General features: G+C 45.7%; 1 protein-coding gene across 1 annotated transcript in view; it reads left to right on the forward strand.

The window, feature by feature from the left end:
• TBCK (TBC1 domain containing kinase) overlaps window positions 1–26135 on the forward strand; it is a 1513148-nt gene that overhangs the window by 70595 nt on the left and 1416418 nt on the right. Inside the window, exon 2 of the mRNA XM_086962029.1 lies at window positions 12158–12378. Within this exon, the coding sequence (XP_086818155.1) occupies window positions 12174–12378 (205 nt within the window). The 5' untranslated portion in view covers window positions 12158–12173. The remainder of the gene's footprint in view (window positions 1–12157; window positions 12379–26135) is intronic.

Below are 26135 nucleotides of genomic sequence, written 5' to 3' on the forward strand. Positions count from 1 at the left end.
TCCAGGTTACAGGCAGCAATAAAAATGTCATGATAACTTGTGATTAATGTTCCTGATAGAGAGAGATCAGAGGTTTGTCTAGTAGCAGGTTTGACTCACCGTAAAGTAGTGCAGAGGGTTAATCTGCTGCAAAGAACAGATCGGTGTTTGGGTGGATATCTGAGCGGATTCGTAAAGCCAGCCTTTACCAACACTATAAAGCAAATGAAATGTATGTGAGAGAGGGCCTAAGGGAAGCTGAGGTCCACTTTTTACCTGGTGGTAATGATGGAATCAGAGGAGGAGGTGGGGGAAGGGGGACGCGGGGGTGTCAAAAAAGTATGTCGCACCGGGCAGCACCACTGCTAAAGCTGGCCCTGTTTTTAGCTCAAGCGGCACCGACACCTGTAGTCTAAAGATAATACATCTGCCTCAAGTGAAGTACTCTGGTACACAAGGATGACTAGCAAACAATATTATTCACAACGTTGCTTACTATTCAGCAACATTTGACAGTTTGCAAATCATCTTTATACACCAATTCAGAGTTTGCTAACAAATTAATGCAACACATTGTGATATACAATGCCAATAGCTCAAACTTTAATGATGCGAGACCTATTGCATTGTAAATGCTTGTTATAGTTTTGTCTTGCCTTCCTAATCCGTCTGGGTGACCCAGTTTTTATCACTTTTACCAGGGTAGTTTTCGCCGCCCTGCAGTTTTTATTGAACCAGTGGTGTTCGTTCTTCCGGGCCCCAGACCTACCAGGCTTAGGTGTATAGAAGTAGTCTGCCAGTGCGGTATAGAGCTCATTATGAGTGCGCTGGAGGGCCAGAAGACTTGATGGATCTAATTTGGACCCTGACATGTCGCTGGCCATTAGTAGAGCCCCAGCTACATGGTTGTAGATTTCCGCTAGCGTGTCCGGGGCTAATGCCATCTTCGCCCAGCGAATTTGTCTACCTCCCGTCGTTTGCAGGTAATTCTCATTGTGTGAGGATTCCATTGCAGTCTGTATTTTATGTGTCCCTAGGTGGGTGACTAGTTCCAGCGTTAAAAGATTATGGTCACTCTCAACCCTGGGGATTACCTTAAACATTTTTACTTTTGCCCAAAATTCCACATTAACCAAGATCTAATCTATTGTGGTACTTCTATCTGGTCTATTAAAAGTGTGGGCACCCGGTATATCTGGTAACAGTCTGCCATTGCATGCCCTGAGGGAATTGGATACAACCAAGTTATTGATTGCAAGAGCCAAAGGCGATAATCGCTTTATCGGGTACATATGGCATTCAGTGATTGACCAAGTCTCGTCCTCCTCGGCGGTTACCGACTGGATCCCCCAGCGTGGCTCAAAGTGACAGTTGAAATCGGCACCTATCTCCATGTTGTAAGAAGAGGGGAAGGATGAGAGTAGTACCTCCAGGGCCTCTAGGGTTGATAATCCTAACTTGAATGGAATCGGGCGTAAATATATATTAATCACGGCCACCACCGAGGTATCCTTAAAGGTAAGAAGAGTACAAATGATGTCTGGGCAGTGTGTCTCAACTACCTTAACTAAACACCCCAGATGCACTGCCACCCAAATGCACAATCCTCCTGATGGTCTTCCCCTGAGTCCCTGCACTGCCGGTATATGATAGGATGCGAATCCTACCCTAAATGGGGCAGACAGGAGCCAAGTTTCCTGAAATAGGCATAAGTCATAGCCATCCATTAGGTCTCCCCACTCCGGGATCATCAGTTTTGCCCCCAGCCCTGCAACATTCCAGGACCCAATCAAAGAATGGCTATGGGATCCCTGCCCAACGGGAGATTCAAGGTGTATGTCATGAGGTGGCAACGAGCCACCCTGACATATACCCGACTCCCAACCCCCCCGGGAACATTCGAGATCAATGGCGACAATGGGGATAAGACACCGACTAAAGTGGGGCACTGGTTTAGATCCTCAGGCCCTGTCTCACCACTAGAGCCTCCCTCGATCGACCTCTCTGAAAAATAACTGACCATAGTGTTATCATCCCCATACGGTGTTAGTCAGTCGGCATAACTCAGGGCCCTATATCTATTTCCCACTGGGAGTTCTACTCCAGGTCATACCCACCAAAAGGGGGAAAAGGCTGTGCCATAGTCTGTGGATAGAAGTACCCCAAGTGGTGAGTGCAAATTTTACTTGTGTTTTCCAACCCGCCATTGCCTAAGATGTATTTAACCACCTCTGTGTCCCTAAAGTTGATGATCACACAGTCACCTCCTATATCCTTGCGTCTAGTACCTAGCCAGCTGACTCTATGTGCAAATAGGATCTCCCCCTGCCCCTGGTCCCACTATAGGTCTATGCCGATTTAACCAGAATATAATTTTGTTTTTTAGCTCTGGGTAGGATTCAGTGGAACTTGTTTCCAGGGGTGGAACTCCTGTAAGCACCACCACATAAGGCATGGCCTCAGGCGCTAGCTGAGGTCGGGGAGCGGATTTAATTGAGCTCTCTACCTGCTGCTTCTGGGAGACAGTGGGCATGAGTTTACTATCGTCACGTGGCCGGTTCACAGATGCTACCAAGGGTAGGGGCGGGGCACAGGTTGATGGAACAGTTACTTTGGGTACCTCAGGAAGACGGGGGCCACCTACAGGTTTATTCAATACAGTAGTGGATTTCTGCACAACTATATGGGCCCTAACATGTGATGGTTTGATTGTTTGTGTACTACCCTCCAGACCCGTTCCCGCAGAAGCACCCAAGGTGGAAACTGTGCCATCTCCCCTATCGTGGTTCCCCTGTGAGCTAGCTAGCTGGGGCTTCCCTAGACATTTATTAGTAATAAAGGAAAGGATTCTATCCAGTCTTGATGATAAAGATTTTACTTGGGAACCAATACCTTGTTCTATGTGGGCCTGCAGATCAATCATCAAGTGTGTAACCCAAAGAGGTGGAGCAGAAGAGGGGCTTGAAGGAACTGACTCAGACTGCACACCAGTAGGAGAATGTATTTTCTTTTTCACATATTTTCTCGTAGGTATTAATTTTTTTTCCTTTTGGGACTAGGCTTGGGGTCACTTGTTTCTGTTAGATGTGGTGCCAATGGAGAGGGTGGGGCAGAGACAATCTCCTCCGGTATGATCTGAGCACACGGTAGCTCAAAGAAGGAAGGCATTTGAAATGCAGTTGACCCAAACGGATTGGCAGTTGCCATAGAGGCATCACCTTCTAACAGGGGGAGGGTTAGTGCAGGGGTTGAAGATAGACGCCTTTCCGTGTCTTCAATGGCCGTTGCTACTGCTCCTATAGTTTTCTGGAGCATTAGATCAATTGCTGTACGGGTCGGGAGTGGTTGAGTCGTAGCGGCTTGTTGCCTGGTTCTGGGGCGTGTAAAGGGGGGGTTAGTGATTTTCCCCATACTGGTCATACCCTGGAGTGGGATATCTCTATCACCTCTGGGCCCCATATAGGATATGGAATAGGACAAACTATAGCCTTAGTAGGAGCCTTCACAGAAATTAAAACTAAAGCTTGACTGTTTGAGGCAAAGCCCAGTGTATCACAGGGCCAATAATAAAACTAATCTTCTGGATTGAAGATAACGACAGGTAATTGGAGTAATAGCCAACTGGTCAAAGTCTGAAGCCTTACAGTTTTAAGGTGAAGTGTCAGGGAGGTGGCCCAGCCCAGCCTCGTCCTGCCCAGGACTGCCACAGACTGTCCCACCCTTGTCCCGGGCTTAGCCCGGCGACCGCCCGCGTCCCGCGACGCGGGAAGCTGATAATGGATATAAGCCTTTCAGGTGAGGTGGGAGGGGCTGCCGGTTTGCTCCGCGGCCACCGCTGGTTCCTAGGCGCTGGAGTCCAAAGCCTAACAGCCCACAGCAAGTCCAGTAAACGTGCGGCGTCTCCCGCGAAGAGGGAGGCGCAAGGAGTCTGTGAAGCCCTTCAGGTGAGGTGGGAGGGGCTGCCAGTTTGCTCTGCGTCCCCTACTGGTTCCTGGGCACAGGAGTCCACAGCCTAACAGCCCACAGCAAGTCCAGTAAACGCGCGGCGTCTCCCGCGAAGCTGGAGGCGCAAGGAGTCTTTAAAGCCCTTCAGGTGAGGTGGGAGGGGCTGCCGGTTTGCTCCGTGGCCTCCGCTGGCTCCTGGGCACTGGAGTCCACAGCCTAACAGCCCACAGCAAGTCCAGTAAAGGCGCGGCGTCTCCCGCAAAGCGGGAGGCGCAAGGAGTCTTTGAAGCCCTTCAGGTGGGGTGGGGGGGCAGCCGGTTTGCTCCACGGCCCCCGCTGGTTCCTGGGCACTGGAGTCCACAGCCCACAGCAAGCCCAGTAAACGCGCGGCGTCTCCCACGAAGCGGGAGGCGCAAGGAGTCTTTGAAACCCTTCAGGTGAGGTGGGAGGGGATGCCGGTTTGCTCCGCGGCCCCGCTGGATCCTGGGCATTGGAGTCCACAGCCTAGCAGCCCACAGCAAGTCCAGTAAACGTGCGGCGTCTCCTACGAAGCGGGAGGCGCAAGGAGTCTTTGAAGCCCTTCAGGTGAGGTGGGAGGGGCTGCTGGTTTGCTCCGTGGCCCCCGCTGGTACCTGGGCACTGGAGTCCACAGCCTAACAGCTCACAGCAAGTCCAGTAAACGCACGGCGTCTCCCCGCCTCATATAATCCCTAAAAAGTTCAAGATCCTTCCAACCAACAATATCCCTCCCATTAACAGCCACATATGCTTTTGTACTTACAGATCTTCCTAAACATTCCACATTATCCCAGAAGTAACCCAACAGGCCAATGTCCTGTTCCCCGAATGCTTTGGGACTAATATCAGGAGCTAAAAGAGGCATGAGGAAATTCTGAACCTCTTAAAGCTACATCATTGAACTGTCCACATACCACACTCGAGAAATAAGAAACAGATTTTTGGAAGAAAACCATTGTTTCTTTGCAATTGTTGTTTAATAATAGACTGTCTATTCAAAGTGGTTACGTCTTGCGGTGCTGAAGTTGAGCTGGTCTCCCCCCTACTGGCACACCTAGGATATTCAAAAGCTAAGGAATCTGCAGGTAAATATAGTATCCCCCAGAAAGAGCATTGCAGAAAGTAACTTTTTGTTAGAGCAACATGAAATGCGTGGTGCCAAAGAAAACAGAAATTGTGTTTTTATTTGGCATTTTGGTCATTGTTCTGCACATTGCTTATTCTCAAAGAGACCCTCCTCTGCTGTGTAAATGAGCACTTAGGCCTTGTTCACTTTGTGCGTTACTGTTGATGCACTGAACAATGAGACAATATTAAGACTCTGTTAAGAAACCCACTGTACCCTTCACATCTGAACTAAAAGGTGTAGGTTTTTCATTCTGCAGAATTCTGAATTTCAGAATTCTGCAGAATTTTAAAAATGATTGCCATAATGGCCAGCATGTTTATCAGCTTACAGTAATCTCTTGATGCGATCCGTGGGCTTTCTACTGGGGGGCATCGGGGAGCTGAACAAAAACCGCAAGCCCAACAATTTGGCCGTGGAGAAGGACACAAGCTTGACTGAGATAGAGGAGACCTTCCGGTGAGAAGGGTGGGGGGAGGAGGTAACCGGGGAGGTTGGTGTGGGGAGATAGGGGTTTCGAGAGTGTGGTGTAGTGGTTCCTGAGACACAATTATTTACCCCAGCCCTTTAAAAGAGGGCTCTTTGGTACCGTTCCCGTTTCAGACATGTGATCGTATTTATTAACCTCGTGAAGATATTTAAGTGGGGGGCATCATAGGGTCGTGGCTTAAATACGTACTCTAAATGTCTGATTCCCAGCCGACGAGTATGTTGTTTTGTCTCTGAGCCTTCTGTTAATCCCTCTCTTAAGATGTGTAACATAACTGCCATACACCCAGAACCAGCCAGGACTGGGCGCTATTTCAAGAGAGAAGCCTAGAAGTGGATGGCAATGTTTTCTGAACATATTTTTGACACTTTAGTGGACAGGACTCTAATTCTGATAATTTCAGTCGTATTGGGTACCCTTTGCATCTCGTGCTCATCTGTGCATGATGGTAGAACCTGATACTACGGGAGGAGACCTTCAAATCATGGGTTCCAGAATCCCTTTGGCTCACCTGTCTGTGAGTTTATGCACAACACAAGGACTTATCTCCTCACGAATAGAGATATCTGACTTTCTACTCAGATGTACATAATCCTGGGTTCTTTGGTACCAAAGGAGGTGACTAACTTAGAACCTGGTGGAAAACTCTCTGCTTAGAGGGCTCATAAGTGTTATTGATACTGCCTGAATTGAGGTATTGGGTTTTTCGGAACCCAATGGTGCCAGGGAGTACACCCAAAGACCTCGAGTCCTTCCTGTTTCAGACTACAGAAACACAGAGTCTTCTAGGTGAAGTCAAAGATCGTATTTATTGGCTGCAGTCAGTAACAGGTATCCTAGAAGTACAAGAGCATGTATGTTCTCAGGAGACTGCTCAAATTTACAAAGCCAGCCTTCTCTTTTTATACAAAATAATAAGCTTCAGGCAAACATTCCTTATTTTACAGTTGACCATACAAATATTTCTACTACAAAGAAAAAGCAGAGTCATGATGACAAGCCCACATTTTAGTTTGTCCAGTCTATGATAAATTACCCGGCAAGGCCCAGAACTTCCATCAGATATCGACGGACCCCTAATAAAAGCGGGCACCTCCTCCTCGTAAAACAGGTCATAAAGAGGAAACCGGGACAGGTGTGTGTGAGATTAGGCATAACATATGTGCGATGAACGGTTTATGACATGTTGTGCCTTGATACTAATCTCATTCGGCCACTGGGAAAGGAACTGCCCGGACAGGTTTGGCTTGGGGCAGTGGAGTCAGCTCGCCCAGGTCACAGAGGAGTCAGAAAAGGTGTACGTGTCCGGCAGATCGAATTCGGCCTTAGTTATTTGGCTATGTGAGGGCAATCCCAAAATGGCTGCCGCTCACAAAATGGAACCCGAGGGTTCAAGACGAAAACTACTATTTCAGGGTGATTTCGTCACTCGAACATGACGAGAATGCTTATGTATAGTATTTAAGCCATTACCGGTCTGCTAGTACCAAAATCGTCATGATACGATGATATTCATGACACGAGAGTAGAGCTTCGGTACCACGAAATAGCAGAGTCCAGAATTTTCAGTACCACAGAATCTGATTATTTTACCATAATTGCCTGTACTGCTAAAAACCAACAGATTTGTGAAACGTGGGCACATTCCCCTCTTGCTGTCAGCATCTGTTGCGGTAGAAGTAGGCGAGCCACTGAAACCTCGAACTAGAAGCCATGCTGTGGCACAGCTCGTGGTTCTCTTGCCTAAAAAAGCCTCCATTCACATGAGTTAATGTGGTGACAGCTGCCCACTTGATTACCTGGGGAACCAAGAAAGTACGGCTTTGACAGGCAGGAATGTTTCTCGGTGCATGTTCGAAAACTCACTTTTCAAAAAAATACACTATTTTAGAATTTTGAAGACCCTTATCGTATTCTAACATGATGGCTGGTCTTTGATTTACATGAAAAATCATTTAAAGGCTTGGCTTGTGCACAGGCTCTTAGAGCCTGAGCCGACTCTTAGCTCGGCTCTCCCAGTTAATTTGTTGGCTTACTTACCTCTGAATAGCAGTTTTGTGAACATATTGCAAATTGAGAACCTCCCCTCCAGTGCTGCAGCCATACATGGAAGCGCAGCCTGTGTGATGTGGAAACCTAAATACATCTATTTTACAAATCCGTGACATCCTTTGTGTCACTGTCTTTTGGAAAGTGTCCTGCGTGGATGTGGCAGTAAGTGCATTGCTTCCCCATCCCCCACACATTTTGACGTAATGCACTTGTTCTGCTTTTCAGAAAAGCAGGAATGACTAACTCTTGACTTCCCCTTTCTTCAGGACGTCAACGTGCTACCTAAATTTAAGGTTCAGTTTCAGGGTCTTGCAGCTTTTTCTTTCCAAATGGGACTTTTAATAAACTGTGTACAGGCTTATTTTTCTGAAACTTGTTTAAATGTAAATTATTCTGTGTTTGATTTTGATTTACATAAGCGCTCCCCTGCCTGTTCTTTGCAGTGTGTTGTTTAGGAGGGGCAATAACCTACAGTTACCTCTTAAAAATGTAGATCATGACTACTCTCTACTACTGTGTGTTGCTCTGTCTGTGTGTGTGTGTCTCTGTCTGTGTGTGTGTGGCTCTGTCTGTGTGTGTGTGTGGCTCTGTCTGTGTGTGTGTGTGGCTCTGTCTGTGTGTGTGTGGCTCTGTCTGTGTGTGTGTGGCTCTGTCTGTGTATGTGTGGCTCTGTCTGTGTGTGTGTGGCTCTGTCTGTGTATGTGTGGCTCTGTCTGTGTATGTGTGGCTCTGTGTGTGTGTGTGGCTCTGTGTGTGTGTGTGGCTCTGTGTGTGTGTGTGTGTGTGTGTGTGGCTCTGTGTGTGTGTGGGGCTCTGTGTGTGTGTGGGGCTGTGTGTGGGGGGGGGTCTCTGTCTGTGTGGGTCTCTGTCTGTGTGGGTCTCTGTCTGTGTGGGGCTCTGTCTGTGTGGGGCTCTGTCTGTGTGGGGCTCTGTCTGTGTGTGTGTGGGGCTCTGTGTGTGTGTGGGGCTGTGTGTGGGGGGGGGGGGCTGTGTGTGTGTGGGTCTCTGTCTGTGTGGGTCTCTGTCTGTGTGGGGCTCTGTCTGTGTGGGGCTCTGTCTGTGTGGGGCTCTGTCTGTGTGGGGCTCTGTCTGTGTGGGGCTCTGTGTGTGTGGGGCTCTGTGTGTGTGGGGCTCTGTGTGTGTGGGGCTCTGTGTGTGTGGGGCTCTGCAGGTGTGTGAGTGGTTGTGGCTCTGTCTGTGTGTGGCTCTGTCTGTGTGTGGCTCTGTCTGTGTGTGGCTCTGTCTGTGTGTGTGTTGCTCTATGTGTGGCTCTGTCTGTGTGTGGCTCTGTCTGTGTGTGGCTCTGTCTGTGTGTGGCTCTGTCTGTGTGTGGCTCTGTGTGTGTGTTGCTCTGTGTGTGGCCCTGTCTCTGTGTGTGGCTCTGTCTCTGTGTGTGGCTCTGTCTCTGTGTGTGGCTCTGTCTCTGTGTGTGGCTCTGTCTCTGTGTGTGGCTCTGTCTCTGTGTGTGGGGCTCTGTGTGTGGGGCTCTGTGTGTGGGGCTCTGTGTGTGGGGCTCTGTGTGTGGGGCTCTGTGTGTGGGGCTCTGTGTGTATGTGGGTGGCTCTATGTGAATGGCTCTGTGTGGGTGGCTCTGTATGTGTGTGTGGGTGGCTTTGTATGTGTGTGTGGGTGGCTTTGTATGTGTGTGTGGGTGGCTTTGTATGTGTGTGTGGGTGGCTTTGTGTGTGTGGCTCTGTGTGTGGGTGCAAATGCAATAGGTCTTGCATTTGCGAGAGATTAAGCTATTGGCATTGTAAATGACAATGACATTTATTTATGTTTTAAAAACAATAACGTAAATAAAAATAATGTCATGAGCAATGGCAATAGCTCTAACTTTAGCAATGCCGAGGTCATTCCATTGTAAATGCTTGTTTTTCGGGAGGCTGGCGGTGCTTGCAGAGCAATTCGGCTTTTGAGAAAGGAGTGGCTCCGTAGGGTTTTGTAGCTATCAGGCCATTCATACCAGAGAAAAAAGTGAAGAGACAGGAGGTGTAGCGGAGCAATGCAGCTGGGGAGGGGTAGTACAAGAAAACTGTGAAAGAGCAAGAATGTGAAACGGGAATCAGCGCAAGAGGAAGAGAACTAGAGAACGCATAGACTGTCATGAAGTGCTTAAAGAAGTAAAAAAAGTAGTTCCCGAAAGGTGTGCTGTGGAAGAACACAAGTCATCCAATCAAAAGAATGCCTTCGAGACAGCAACCTTCCCGGAAACCCCAAGGACCTCAAGAACTTCCGACCCATCTTCCTGCTCCCATTCCCGGCGAAGGTCACCGAGAAAATCGTCAACAAACAACTGACGCGCTTCCTCAAAGAGAACAGCATCCTGGACCCGTCCCAGTCCGGGTTCCGCAGCAACCACAGCACCGAAACCGCCCTCATTGCCGCCACCGATGACATCAGGACCGTGCTTGACAGTGGAGAATCAGCAACCCTCATCCTCCTGGACCTGTCAGCTGCTTTCGACACCATCTGCCACTGCACACTACGAACACGCCTACACGACACCGGGATCCAAGAGAAGGCCCTGGACTGGACCACATCTTTCCTCTCCGGCAGAAATCAGAGCGTCCGCCTCTACCCCTTCTGATCCACTGACCACCAAAATCATCTGGGGCGTACCCCAGGGCTCTTCCCTCAGCCCAACGCTGTTATGGCACCCCTCGCCCACGTCGCCCGACAGCATGACCTCAACACCATCTCCTACGCTGACGACATCCAGCTGATCATCTCCCTCACCAAAGACCCTCACACCACCAAGACCAACCTCCACGAAGGAATGAAGGCCGTCGCCGAATGGATGAGGAACAGCCGACTGAAGCTGAACTCGGACAAGATGGAGGTCCTCATCCTCTGCCCCACCCCTTCAGCCTGGGATGACTCCTGGTGGCCGACAACTCTAGGAACAGCCCCAACACCCACCGACCACACACGCAACCTAGGGGTCATCCTCGACTCTACCCTCTCCATGACTGAACAGGTCAATGCCGTCTCGTTCTCCTGCTTCAACACCCTTAGAATGCTCTGCAGGATCTTCAAGTGGATCCCCACCGAGACAAGAAAAACTGTCACCCAGACCCTCGTCACCAGCAGGCTGGACAACGGAAACGCCCTCTACGCAGGAACGCCGGCCAAGCTCCTGAAGAGACTGCAGCGCATCCAGAACGCGTCAGCGCGTCTGATCCTCGACATCCCGCACCGCAGCCACGTCACACCCCACCTGAGAGACCTGCACTGGCTCCCCGTCAACAAGAGGATAACCTTCAAACTCCTCATCCACGCACACAAAGCTCTCCACAAGACCGTCCCAGCATACCTCAACAGACGACTCCACTTCTACACCCCCACCAGCCAGCTCCGCTCCGCCAGCCTCGCCCTCGCCACAGTCCCCCGCATCCAAAGAACGGCCACCGGTGGAAGATCCTTCTTCCACCAAGCCGCCTAGCCCTGGAACACCCTCCCCACCAACCTACGACCGACCCAAGACCTACTGGCCTGGCTCGACTATCACTAGCAGCAGAACCCAACCCCCCCCACCCCCCAGCGCCTTGAGACCCTCACAGGTATGTAATGCACTTTATAAGTGTTGTGATTGATTGATTGCGGGAGGAAGGTGAAGAAGAGAAGCCACTGAATAAAAATCAAGCAAATAAGTGACCATAACGTCCAACTGTGGTAAGCAATAGGCAGGCTCTAAGCCCACTGTAAGTTCTTAGAAAGCCTACAAAATGTCTTTCGCAACCAGAGGGCAAATTAGCTGTGACATGGTAGATCCCCATTACCTGAAGATGTGTCAGTAAGTCAAATGCATGATGAGAAAATTGAATACATCAGTATATGATTTTTACTGGAGATCTGCTTTGAGTTACACTTGGCCTTATGATAGAACTGATCTCTTCCTGGAAATATGAAGATGAATATATTAAAATGACTGGACGACCCTCACATCTTACATACTCCTATGAAAAAAAGGATGGTTTCTGGTTACAGATTCTATTTTCTTCATATTTTCATGAGGAGATGAGGGACTAGAAATACCTTGGAACAAAGTGAGTCTATCATCCGAGTTCTCTGATGGCTAGATCTCAAGAAACTGACATCACATTCAGGAGGATAATGGGTATTGTCAGGAGCAAAATGTGCAGCTTGATTTTGCTCAGAACTCGTATGCCGTTAGGCATGCAAATTTTAGGTCTTCATTTTAGACTACTTGGTGCCTACAGATACCCATAACGTAACAGACCTTTTTCATGTAATCAAATGTTATTCAAATTGGGCTCTTTTCTGAACATCTAAGGTCCAAAGTGGATTGAATGGAAGTCCTACTGGTACATAACCTATCAACTAATAAAAAAGGAACATTTTTTAAATGATTTACAATTAAGAAATGGTAGAGTTTTTTCTCAATTTCTCCCTTTGTTGACGTTTTATGGTTTAGACTTCATGAAAGCTGCATCCTTTCCATTTTGATTACCATTTTCATCTAGATTGAAATTCTAAGAGTATTGAAAAAAGTGTTCCTTTATTTTTTTTTTTCCCCCAACCAGAAAGTTTAAAAGGAAGATGCCTGAAACCATGTTTCCCTTAAAGGATGCTGAGATGGGAGCCTTCACCTTCTTTGCCTCAGCACTGCCGCATGACGTTTGTGGAAGCAATGGCCTTCCACTGACACCAAACTCCATCAAGATTCTGGGGAGGTTTCAGATCCTGAAAACTATAACTCACCCCAGACTTTGCCAGTATGTCGACATCTCCAGGGGAAAGCATGGTGAGGTCCTTTTTCCATCAAATTGCACATGCACAATTTGTTTTTCAACCTAGTTTTTTGATGTTATGTTCTGATGAAACCACTATAATAAAATCATGCTTAGCATACAATGGAATAGAGATGAGTTTGAGATTATGTAAAATGTACGTGTAAGCCTGAAAGTGCCACAGACTGCAAACAAGGCTGTAAGTAGAGACTGCAAATTGGAGCAATAAAACCTCTTACCTTCAAATACCTGTGCTTTGGAGAAAAATGTTGTGTTTACACTAACTGGAAAATTAGAATTAAATCAACAGTCGTTCTGCAGACCAGCATTGGGCTCCTCTTGAGTCATGGGCCCAACAAGAACATAGAAAAACAAAGCAAAGCTTGTCCTTTTGACTTGAGCATGTTTGAAGCTTTTTTTGCTAGACCCGTGGACAGTTTATCCCTATCAGAATAAGGCTTTGGAACTAGCATGAGATTAGTCACCTGTCCTCCAAGTGTCACAAGGTAAAAATGTTTACATTACTATTTCTACTACCTTTTCTATTCTCAGAATTGTACCAGATATTGAAGTAGACTAATTATTTTACAATGACATATACATCTAATATTACATACATAGGTAGAAAAGACACTGCATTTCTGTATGCTCAATAATATGTTTGATTACTGTCTCCTTTGTGTGTCTTCAAACTAATTGTACACCTTTGACTGTATCAGATTCTGATGGATGTCCTTCCTAAAAAGACATCTCTTCCAAAAAAAACAGTTACACCCTACATGTTCAAATGTCACCTCCGGCTTCTGTACTTAATACTAAATAGTAACAACAGTGCATTTCAGAACCTCGCCCAATGTAGCAAAATGATCTAAAGAACATATAGACCAACTTTTTCCTGGGTATATTTAAGTCAACTCTGGATACATGTCTGTCCTTTGTAATTACATACTCTAAGAACAAACCACACCCCTGACCCCCAAAACATTTGCTTAACACATTTGTCTCTACCCATCCACCAAAAGCCTACCTTAATCATTCTTTACATTGGATTTATACCAATGTGTGCTTCATGCCCTAAAATCAGAACATTCAGAACTTTCTGCTGTAATCTGTCTGGTACTGCTAATATTCTCAATCTCTGAACCACTCCATCTCCAATGTCAGTTCACCTGCATAATTCCTAACTGAAACAGAACAAGATGGCTGCCTCTCTTCTGGATTCCCAAACCCAGGGAACAATATGCTGGATGATGTAACTTGGAACAAAAAATGTGAATTCCCAAGTTAGATGCAGATAGAACTGTACTCACCTGGAGCAGGCTTGTGTGCATGTATCTCTGGTGGAACCCTGGCACAGTGCAAATACTGAGGATTGTTGCCTGGAGTTTTTCCTTTTCCTTGGATGGACCTTAGTCCCTCTGTGTGGCCAACATGGTGATCTTGGGACTGTCCTTAGTCAAATCACTGTGTTATGATTGGATTCACCATTACACCAGAGTATGTTAAGGGTTTATTAACCTAGTAGCAATCCAAAAGCTTGCACGCAGGCGACAGGAAAATAAGAGGTTGTAGTTCTGCCAACGAATAATTTGGCTTAAACGTTCTGTAATCTCATATTACTAGTAAATGAACATTCTCGTGGAGAAGTGTGGCTCAGGGGTTAGAGGCGGCAGACCTGGAGCTTGAGTTCGGCCTGGGACCAGGGTTCAATTCCCCGCCTCGGCGGGTCTTGGGCTCAAAAATCCACGGACTTGTTAATTCTCGCTCTGGTGCCTCCTCGACTCACGGGTTCACACTCTGTGACTCTGGGCAATAGCTTGCTTAATCTCCACAGCAGCCCCTCGCGGTGGGATGCCTGACTTTCACCTTGTGGATACCCTGCCAGGGTTATCTCACAGGGGAATACCAGGACGGGTTCCCTAAGCAAGCGCTGAGATGCCCCAGGGTAAGTCGTGCGCTATATAAGTCTCATTCATTTCATTCATTTCATTTCATTTCATTTCATTCTATAAGTTGCATCATAAGGTTTGCATGGTAACATGTTAACTCTTAAGGTGCACACAAGTTTGTTGTGAAACACTAGATATACAGAGAAATGAACATTACACAATATATACATATATACAACATCTCCCTTTCTTTTTTTTTTTAACAACTATTTTTTTTGACAGATCGCACATAAGACACAGCACTCCGTACCCCGGAGGAGTTGCAACAAGTACATTATAGCATAATCAGCGATCCATATTACATCTTAATACTCAACCCCTAACCCCCCCCCCCCCCCCCCCCCCCCTTTGGCCCACTCCCTCCCCCCCCCTGCACAGTGTCTCTTCATTCCTGCAGAAAAATGTCCATACATAGAACAGTGTGTATGATGTCGCCCCCATGTCCCCATCACATCTGCCCCTCTGCGTCTCTTAATGGTGCTGGGGGTTCCAGCCATAGACCCCTGTAGTCCGCCCACCGTTTCCATATTTTATAATGTTTCCTGGGGCAGCCCCTGGCTTCAAATATTGGCCGCTCCAATCCCATGCAAAAATCAAGGCCTTTTTTCCATACAACCACTTTGGGAGCCCTGGGGTCTTTCCATGCCTGAGCAACATCCCTCTTTGCTACTGTAAGGCCCAGCAGAAGTAAATGTCTCTTGTAGATGTTACCACCCACCCCTTCGAGAACGTGAAGCAGTCCTAATTTGGGGGTACGAGGGAGGTCCCAGCCCAGCACCTCCGATAGACAGTCCCACACCCCAGTCCAGAATCCTACCAAACCAACACAGCTCCACACTGTATGTAGGAAATTACCCACTTCATGACCACATCTCGGGCACATTGGAGACTCAATCAGACCAGCCCGCCACAATCTCTCCTTGGTGTAGTACGCCCTATGTAGGTACTTAAACTGTATAAAGCGCAGGCCCATGGCAGTGGCCGCTCCTCTAGGGGCCTCAAGGGCTTCTCGCCAATCATCCTCCTCTAGCTCCCCCACGTCCCCCACCCAGTGGTCCCGTAGCGTCTGTAGATTGGAAGAGCAATGTGTAACTAGTGTTTGGTAAATACGGGATAATTTATTTTCCTCTAGGTCCCCCATGAACACCTTCGCCTCTATCGGGCTGAACTCAGGCAAGGAGTCTAGTCCCTCTAGTGAGGGTGTGCGGGCATGTCGGCATTGTAGGTACTTAAAGAACTGCGTTCGGGGCATACAATATTCTTTACTAAGTTCTTGAAAGGATTTAGGTGTCGTGCCCTTCAAGACATGCCCTAATGTGGAAATTCCTATAGAAACCCAGCCACTTAAGCCCTGCAGTGATGCCAGCGCCGGCAGCTGCCCATTGTGCCAGAGCGGGGTCTCCTCCGTCAGTCTCCCCCACCATCCCATACGATGCAGCGACTGTCGCCAGATCTGAAAGACCACCTGGGTTGCCCTGGGCAGCCTCTTCCTCAGCCTTGCTGAGTATAAAATAGTGTGCAATGTATCCGGGTCCAACCAGTATCTCTCAAGGGAATATGCTGGGTCCCTTCTGTCTCCGTACCACCATTCATTCAAGACTAGGAGATGGGATGCTTGATAATAGGACAACATATCCGATGTCGCCAGTCCTCCTCAGTATGTGGACAAAAAGCAGGTGCGCAGGACCACTCGCGTCGCCCCACCCCCTGCCCATAGGAACTGGCCCAGAGCCGAATTAACCTGCCGGAACCATTGCGACGAGATCGTGTATGGGTGATTTTGCAGCTGGTATAGAAGGCGCGGAAGGGCGACCATCTTGAAGATAGCTGACCTGCCGTAGAGGTTGAGGTGCATACGGGACCAAGACTTCATCTCATTCTGGACCCTATCCCATACCGGGACAATGTTATGTTCTCAAGCAATTGCCGGCGAGACCGTCAAAAACACCCCTAGGTACTTGAGGCCCCCAGCTGCGACCTGCAGTGTCGACGCCCATGTCCCAATCTCCGTGCGGTCACCCAGCACCCAAAGAGTGGATTTCCGCGGGTTCAAGGTACAATCCCGATACCTCACCAAATAGTCTCAATATTTCCAGGACTCTAGGCCCCGAACGATTCACATCCGTAAGGAAAAATAGGACGTCGTCTGCATACAATGCGATTCTGTCCGACGGTCCTGCCTCCAATTCGAAGCCCCGTAGCTGCGCATACATCCGAACCCATGCGGCCAGTGGTTCCATAGCAAGAGCTAACAGGTACGGCGAGAGGGGGCACCCCTGTCGGGTGCCTCGCCCTATTGGGAAGGCCACAGATGTAGCTCCTGCCACCCTCACCGAGGCCGTCAAATCAGTGTACAGCAGCTTTAGATATGACATAAAATGTGGCCCAAGATTGAGACGTGGGAGGAGTGCAAACAGGTAGACCCAGCTCAGAGAGTCAAAGGCCCTGTCAATGTCGGCTAGCAAAAGCGCTGCCTGGGCCCCAGTTCTCCCAATCGCCTCTACCGCTACATGTGCGCGTCTGATGTTATGTCTTGTCGCCCTACGCGGCATAAATCCGGCCTGATCCGGGTGGATCAGTTCCGTGATATAGGGGAGGAGTCGGTTCGCAAGCGCCTTGGCTAGTATCTTGGCCTCCATGTTTAAAAGGGAGATCGGTCGATAAGACTCGTGCCTGTCCGGGGGTCGTCCAGGTTTGCAGAACACCACAATTTCTGCATGTCTCCAGTCCGCCGGCAGGAGTCCGTGCTCTCTCGCCGCTTCTAAGGCAGCCTTATAGTGTGACCCTAACTGGAGGTGATATTTCTTAAAGAACTCGCTCGGAAACCCATTGGGCCCAGGGTCTCTACCGGTATTAAGCTCCCCCAGGGCCGTGCCCAGTTCCTCGGCCGACAAAGGAGTCTCAAGGCGTTCTCGTACGTCCTCTGGGAGCGCGCGGGGTGGAAGGTCAGCTATAAATTTGTCAATGTCCAGCGCAGGGAGATATTCCTGTGGAGCATATTGGGCCGCGAAATAGTGGGCGAAGCTGTCCGCTAGCTTCTTTGGGGCCACATACAATCAAAGCTGTCCCCCCAGGTTGCTAGTTATATATTTAATTTTTCAAAAATAGAAGCATTGTCTAAGTTAGAGCCATATATTGTACAAACTGTATATTTAATATCCCCAATCATACATTCAGTGATTGCCCATCTGCCTGCTTTGTCAGCTAAACTGGTCCTTCACTAACCATATTGGATTTGGCTAATATCGCTACTCCCCTAATCATAAAAGATTGTTTTGAAGCCACCACTAGAAAAAAGCCCAGTGTTTCTAAAATTGCCCGTTGTGACCAAGGTATGTGTGTCTCTTGGAGACATACCAAGTCTGGTTGAATACTGCACAGCTCTGCCGTGACTCTATTTCTCTTATGCCAGTTGTTAAGGCCAGAGACATTTAGTGAACAGATCTTTACCCCCTTAACTGTCATAATGATAGTTAAAAAACACATCTATCCGCACCATCATATTAAACATGATAACAACACAAATTACACGATAAGCCAGAAAAACAACTCTAACTTTATTTTCTCCTAGAGTTACTGTGATTTTGTGACCCTTTTTACCCCACCTAGGTGACCTACCCCAAACCCCCCACCCTCTTCCCCCATGCCAGCCCTCCCTAACCAAGCCCCCTGGAACAAGGCTTTAGGACACGTGGTCCTGTAGATGCAGGTGATCGTACTCCCCCTTGCCCTTACTCCTGACTCTACCCAATTCTATTATGTCAAAAGAGAAAAAAATAAGACTATACCAACACCAAAATATATACCCACACTAGCAGGACTTCGCTAGAAAAAAAGTGAGTGCGGTCCTTGAAGATCACCTTCAGCTTTGCTGGATTTAACAAATAGGCTTGAGCCCCTTTAGCCTGAAATCGAGGAATCAATTCACGCAGCTGCCAACGGAGCTCAACCGTGTGTCGGCAAAAGTCCGGTTGCACAAAAAACTCAAAATCCCCCCAGATCTTTTTTTGTTGGGACGTGCTAGGCGAAATACATCTTCGCGTGCCAGAAAGCTATTAAGTGAAATCAAAAAAGCTCTAGGCCTCTCATCTAGCTGCACAGAACCACTACCTGTATGAACACGCCTATTAAATGGAAAGCGATGAGCTCTCTCGATTACACGGTCCCAGTCCCATTTAGACAACTCCGGGAAGGCTTTTGTAAATAATTCATCAATATAGCGCTGTGAATCCTGTCTTTCCCTCCCCTCAGGAATCTGAATCACTCTTAAATCAATCCTACAAGCACGATTTTCAATATCTGCCATCTTCCACTGCTTGTCGTCCTTAACGGATTGAATAGAGGCAGTCTTAATCTTTTGTTGAGCCAGTTCATCCTCCAGATTGGAGATCCGTGTTTCAGCTTCATTAAACCTCGAAACAAAATCCGCATGCGATTTTGACATCCGTCGGACTGAATTTTGCAACTTCCTGCATATGTTCTGGACTCTGACTCTCTTCTCGTGTTTCGGCACGAGGAGACATGATTGACTGATAAATGAGTGAGAGAGATATCTCATCTTCACCAAGAAGGTGCTATTGTTCAGGTACAGGACGTTCTGCGGTCCTACCACCATTGCAGAGAGTTAACTCTATTTTTATGCGAACAGTGAGACATTGCCCTTCATTAAGCTCCCCTGCTTCCTCCAGAAACGAGCTGCTATGCTCACTAATGTCATTAACACTCATCTGCGTTGTACTGCAGTGCTAAGTCCTCGCAAGATGAGTTTGAGTAATCAGACAGTGAGTAAAAGTCATCTGATTCTGTATCAGGCATTTGCATTTGATCGTCCCTTGATAAGTGGGGAAGTCCACTAGAATATTCATTGCCCTCATTAACCCCTGGCGATATGGCCCTCCGGGTCGCCAAATCACCAACACGCTCTCCCCTGTCGGTGTCTCCAACAGATGTTCGAGGAGTAGTAGTAACTAAATGGGATTCAGAGTAAACTTCAGTATTCCCCTCTCCAGTCACAGCATTCTCAGCAATTTCTAAAAAAACATTCTGCATGGGAGCTTCACTAGCCTCACTATTAAGAGTCGAATCTGCAGTAGCACTCAATTGAGCACAGTCATTTATGGTGGGAACAGGCTGTTTACCCTTAAGCTTATCTTGATTTACAGAAAATATTGCTGGAATCTTTTTCTTCTCACGCCATCCTTGTTTCTGCAGAGCGCGGCGTCCGTTACAGCATGCAAGCCAGTGGCAGCGCCCTTTGCTGATTTAGCAGCGTCCACTCGTGTAGCCTCGCTCACCTCAGCGCAAGCTGTACTGTCATCCGTGCTCGCCGTATCTGATGCGCGGGGTCTGCCGCGCATTCCTTTTGGCCGCATAATGAAGAGGCTGCAGCTGCGTTTCCAGCGCCTCAACGCTCGGTTACAAAAGCTTCAGAGTTGCCCTCCGATTAACCAGCCCCACACAGCGCCGACTGCCGGGTATCAAAGACTGCCCACACGCCTCACGCTGTTCCGGTAGGCGGCTCAGGCTCACCGCTTCAACGATGGGCTGTATGAACAAACAAGCTGAGTACGGGACAGCCAAAAGTCACTATTTTTACCTTTGTTTCTCCCCCAGAACTTGACAAAGTTCGCAAATGATAAGTTGTATCACTGTAGGATTAAATCGGCAACATTGTAGCAGATTTCCCACTCGCCATGAGTAGGAGCAAGAACAAGCCACCTACGCGTCCGCAGCGGGCGCCATCTTGCCTACCTCGTCCACAATTCTCTGGTGAATCTTGAGTTTATCAATTTCCTCGCAATATTTTGAATCTTTGTACAGCATTCCGAATTTAGGCATATGCTTAGTATTGGCTTTTCTACACCTCATCAAAAAGAAGGGCGTGAAACCTGTTACTTCATTTACGGTGTTATTGTAACTATTTACTTTGTCTTGTAAAAACTCACATACAGGAAGTTGTGATGCAATATCTAACTGGACTCGTTCTTTCAGAAATCTGTTAACACTTTCTACCTGACCATTAGATTTTGGAAAATGTAAGGGTGTTTTCTCTTGTTTTATTCCCAAGTCTTTTGAAAATTAAATGTATTCATTTTATGTGAGACCAGTTGTGTGCCATTGTCAGATACTAAAATATCAGGTAGTCCCTCAATTGCAAACATTCTTTTTAAAAAAATCTATGACCTAATCAGTGTTAATATTATGTAGAAATTCATACTAGATCCATAGATCCATAGATCCACTTACTCTAGTAATCTGTTACTACAACTAGAAATGTATATTTGCTCTCCAAAAATGTTAAAAAGAATTGAAAGATCAAAGGCAATTTTAGACTAAGATACCTCTGGAATTACAATCATTTGCATTTAAATTTTTCAGGTTTTCCAATTCTTGTCTGCTTTTACACATGGCCCCCAGTAATAACTTTGCAAAAGGTTTTTAGATGCAGTGGAACCAGGATGTCCCTTGTGTGCTAAATCAATTAATTTTTTCCTTAACTGATGAGGTGGAATAAACAAATAATTTTTTCAATAACTAACCATTTTCTATTGTTAACTCCTCAGACACCTGGTGAAAATTCTTTACATTTTTATCTATATTTCTTATAGGTGGCCATTTAACTGTCATGTAATCCATAACTTTTTTAAAATAATTTGTCCTCTTCCTACGTTTCAAACCATTATTTTCAGAAAAAGTACCCTCACAAAGTGAGATTGCTTCGATAGTGGCCACAACGCACTCAGTATCTTCTAAACTACTGGTAGCCCAATCAGACAGGAAGCCTGGACAAGCAGTCTGCGCGGAAATTTAGCCCTCCAGATATGTTTTATCTGAAAATGTAATTCCTGCAGTTTTGCCATTAATCTTACTAACCTTGAGGAATCCTTTCTTCTACCTCTACCACAACCATCCGTCATGTATATTAAAGGTTTATGATCTGTCACTAAATCAAAATATTTGACCTAAAGATACATTTTCAACTTTTCAACCGCCCATACACAGGCTAAGGTTTCTGTTTCGATAGTGCTGTGGAACAATTTTGTATTCCTCAACATTCTGGATATGAAGGCAACTGTGTATTCCTGCCCTTCTTTTTTGTGTGAATATTAATCCTATGCCAACAGCACTAGCGTCAACAGTGACAATATTTCTTCCCTCCAGAATAATAAGGATGTAAAGCATGTGCTGTTACACAAAGCTCTTTTGGTAGATTTAAATGCTACATCTTGCTCAACTCCCCACTCAAACTTTGCTCCTGTTCTCAATAATTTTCGCATGGGTTTTACCTTGTAAGCATAACCAAAAATAAAGCGTGAATAATATTCACTCAAGCCCATAAATGACTTGAGTGTTTCCTTGTCATTTGGTGTAGGTGCCTCTGGTATTGCCCTTACCAAATCTTCTTTGGATTTTATTCCTTCAGGAGTAAGCATGTGGCCTAAATATTCAATCTCCCTTTTCAAAAATTAGCATTTTTCTTTTGATACGGTCATACCTCTATTTTTTTAAATTTCAAGACAGTATTTAAAATACCATTATGTTCCTGTATAGTACTAACATGTACCAGTATATCATCTTGGAATTTCTCAGCCCCTTTAATATCTTTAAAAATTACATCCATCAATTTCTGGAACACGCTTGCAGCTGAAGCGAGCCCAAATGGTAATCCTATCTAAATGCTCCAAAAGAAGTTACAAAAGTAGCGTAGTCACGTGATTCAATGGATAACTTAACTGATAGGCTGACTTGATATCGATCAATGAATACAATCTTGATCCAGCCACCATCTCCTGGATTTTGAGCAGGGGGTGACAGTCCACAACAATATTTTTATTCAATGATCTCAAGTCGGCACACAACCTAATATCGCCATTTTTTAATGACGGCGATAGTGGAAACTTATTTTGAGGAATTTGTGGCTTCAATTACTCCTTCTTTACATAACTTGTCTAATAACTGCTTCAACCAATTCCTTACTGAAAGTGGAACTGGTCTTACCTTGTGTTCTACAGGACTTACATTGTTTTTTAGGTTAATAACATGCTCAAAAGCCTTTAAGAAACCAATACGATTTTTCTAAAACTGCTTGGTTGTCAGATAATACACAATCCAAACCTAACTGTTCTTTTATTTCAAACACATAAGATACTGGAATTTCACCTAGCACTATAGGTTCTGATGATCCTGGTTTTAAAATAATCCCCAGTCTACCTAAATCCTTCCAGCCAACAATGTTCCTTCCCCTTTCTGCTACATACATTTTTGTTTCAATAGATCTTCCTTTAAATTTTAATGTATCGTCAAAATATCCCAGCATGTCTATGTCAAATTCTCCAAATGCTTTTGGATTTAGGTCTGTAGTTTGTAATTTAATATGTGATCTAAACTCAAAATATGTTTTGTCAGACAAGATAGTTATAGGTGAACCTGAATCCGCCATTATCTTTGACTCTATTTCTACTATACCTAATGGTGCTTTCATCCTACCAGTAGACTCATCAACTGTTTATACTATATTTGAACACATTTCTTCATCAAAATCTCCCACATTGCTAACTCGTAACGCTTGGATAAGTAGTGCCTTTAACTTTTTTGCATACTGATGCAAAACAACCATACTTCTGGCATTTTATACATTTCTTACCAACAGCATAGCATCCTTGAAAGTCTGCATTGTGACTCTATGAACCACACCTGTAAGAGACAAAACATTTTGAATGTATACCCTCACCAACTCCAAGATTTTTTGGCAGATCTGTTATCACTTTTCTTTTTCTCCTGTTAAACCTTGAGATGAAATAAAAGATATTTCGATTCCTTTTGCAATGTCAATTACTTCTTGTAATGTAGGGTTTCTGCATGCCAACAGCCTTTCCTGTACCTTCTTTGAGTGACAATGAAATACTAATGTAACTTATGGATATATATATGTCCACCATCTCATTGCATTCACATTTAATTGTTAATACTCTGAGACTTGCAAAGTACTCCTCTACAGTTTCATTATCCAGTTGTTTGCACATACTAAACCTATACCTCCCACCATATCGTTTAGTTCTTCAGAAACCTTCTTATCCATTGCTTAACCTCTTTCTGGTACTCATCAAATGGAATGAATTGTATTGGTGCATTCTCATATCAGGCAAACTATCAAAAGTTTCCTGACCAGCAGTGCCTGATAAACTAAACGTAATCGCTTTTTTTTCTTTCCGCATCATAAGCTTTCTCGTCTATTGCTACCAAATAATTTTCGAATGCTCTATGCCAGTTTTTCCATCTCATTGTAGGTTTTCCTGGTTCACTTAAAAATTCAGTTGTCTGACATATATTACTGCTTTGAGCCATGTTAATATATTTTTTTACATAAGCAGCCTCTCAACTCTAGAAAAATAAAGTGATGTACTTTTATGTGATTTGAATTATTCATTTTCCGATTTTAAGTTCAGCTATAAACATTGTTTTTTAAATATTTCAAGTCAATATCGTTGAAGACTGATTCAATATTTGCTCACCGGTTTAATCTTATTTTAAGAACCTGTTGCACAAAATGCCATTTAGAAACGAGCTCCAAACACAAGCGTTATCACAGTGAGTTTTCAGTCACAATAGTTTTCCTTTAAAAAAAAAAATTGTAGCCACATTACGTAACATATTACACTTGACGCTTGTCTTTCGGGTGTCACGTAATTATGATGTCTAACTTTCTCGCACAACAAACATGGAGATTCAGAAGCTCACAGTGATCCGCTTAGAAGATTCCAAGCGGCACAAGCTTGCTGTGCGTCACCGATAATGACCGGTATTTCAAAATGCAACGGTTATTAGAATTCCCCTGTGCACTTATATAAATATTTTAAAATTAGTACATCCATACTTATTTAAAGTTTTAAAACAAACCTTCCAGTCTTGTTCAGGCTTCGAGATGTTGCTTGACGTGGTGTCCGGCTTACTTGTACTTGTAATTTTCAGAAATCCGCTCTGCTGCAGGCCTTCTACGTTTAACAGTCCGCGCCAAATTGTTATGATTGAATTTACCATTACACCAAAGTATGTTAATAAGGGTTTATTAATAAAGAAGCAATCCAAAAGGCCTGCACGCAGGCAATAGGAAAACAAGAGGTTGTAATTCTGCCAACGAGTAATCTGGCTTAAACATTCTATGACCTAATATTAATAGTAAATGAACATTCTATAAGTTACATCCTAAGGTTTGCATGGTAACATGTTAACTCTAAAGTTGCACACAAGCTTGTTGAGAAACACTAGATAAATAGAGAAATGAACAATACACAATATATACATATATACAACCGACTGATAGCTGCTAATTGAGGCCAGACAATAGGGAAGACATAACACCACAGAGGTGGACGGTAGTTAATAGACCATGGCAGAAAGCTGGATATCAGAATGCTGGCACGTGGGGAAGTACAGAGGTAGGTGAAAATATGTAAATATGATGAAGAGGCGGTAACAGATGAAACACTGCCACAGCAGCTCTCTTAGATCAACGCGGTAGAAAAGGGGGTGGTGATGGACGGAGCATCTGAACCAATCAAACACTCACACCCAGTCAACAGATCTGGGTTTAATCCATCACCGTTCTTTAGCCCACTCTGCCACCCCAGTTCAGACATGGCCATATGCCAGAAACCGGTCCTCGGAAGCTTGTTTCCGGTCCATGGATGGCATGGCTTGGCAGTTCGGGCTGGACTGTTCCCATGAGGCACAGGGTCAGACTGATTTGCATATGGCCATGTCTAAACTGGGGTGGCAGAGTGGGCTAAAGAACGGTGATGGATTAAACCCAGATCTGTTGACTGGGTGTGAGTGTTTGATTGGTTCAGATGCCCCGTCCATCACCACCCCCTTTTGTACCGCTCCTAGATCAACAGCAGCGCCTCTGAGGTACCACTACATTCTAAATATACTCCCTTGGGTTCCAAGGCTCATCCATTGTTCTAAGGATTACCAGAGATGCTTAGCACTGGTATGATCTTGGAGTCGAGTGTAGATTACTTTTTCAGTGATCTTGCTGATGAGGGGTAGATGAGTAATGGCTTGTCATCTGTTTCTAATTAAGATTTCTTTAAAAGTGAGCCAATCTCATCTGTCTTGAGAGCTTGTGGTAAGATGCCTTGAGTGAGATAGACGTAGACAATAGTGAGAAGGAGTAAAACAGATTCCCTGGTAGAGCTTTGATGAAGTACAAGGATAATACATTGAAGGAAAATTGAATATTATGTGGTATTGGTCAGTACCCTACCATCCAATTTCATCACAATGCCTCAAAGACGATCCTTGGATTCACAACAATAATCCTTAGCTCATTGCTGGTAGTGTGGCAAACAGGGCCGGACTGCCCATAGCGGGCACCGGGCAATCCCCCGGTGCGCCGCACGGGTGGGGGCAGATATTGGGCCCCTGGGGGCCGTTTTTGTTACAGGGCCGTTTTTTGCAGCATAGCTGCAAAATCGGCCCTGTACCAAAATTGGTGAAAAACCGGCCCAGGCAAAGAGCTCGGCGGCACCTCCAACATCCCGAGTGGGGGCCGGCCGAGCACTTTGCCAGGGCCGGTTGTGGTTCCCAGTCCGGCCCTGGTGGCAAAGAGCAGTCATTACTGGAGGAACGTGTTAAGTATTTTACAGTTCCATAAGGGTTCATAAGTATTTGACAAGACTCGAGAAAAATCCAACAGCAATTTATAATAGAGTATATTTTTATGTAAATTTAGACTCCAAAACGAACTAAGTAGCATACATATAACCGGAGTTATGGATTTTCAAAGCATTAAAAAATAAAAGCATTAAATAGTGCATACA

Source organism: Lissotriton vulgaris, chromosome 3_1 (assembly GCF_964263255.1).
Source record: "Lissotriton vulgaris chromosome 3_1, aLisVul1.2, whole genome shotgun sequence".
Taxonomy (NCBI): Eukaryota; Metazoa; Chordata; class Amphibia; order Caudata; family Salamandridae; genus Lissotriton; species Lissotriton vulgaris.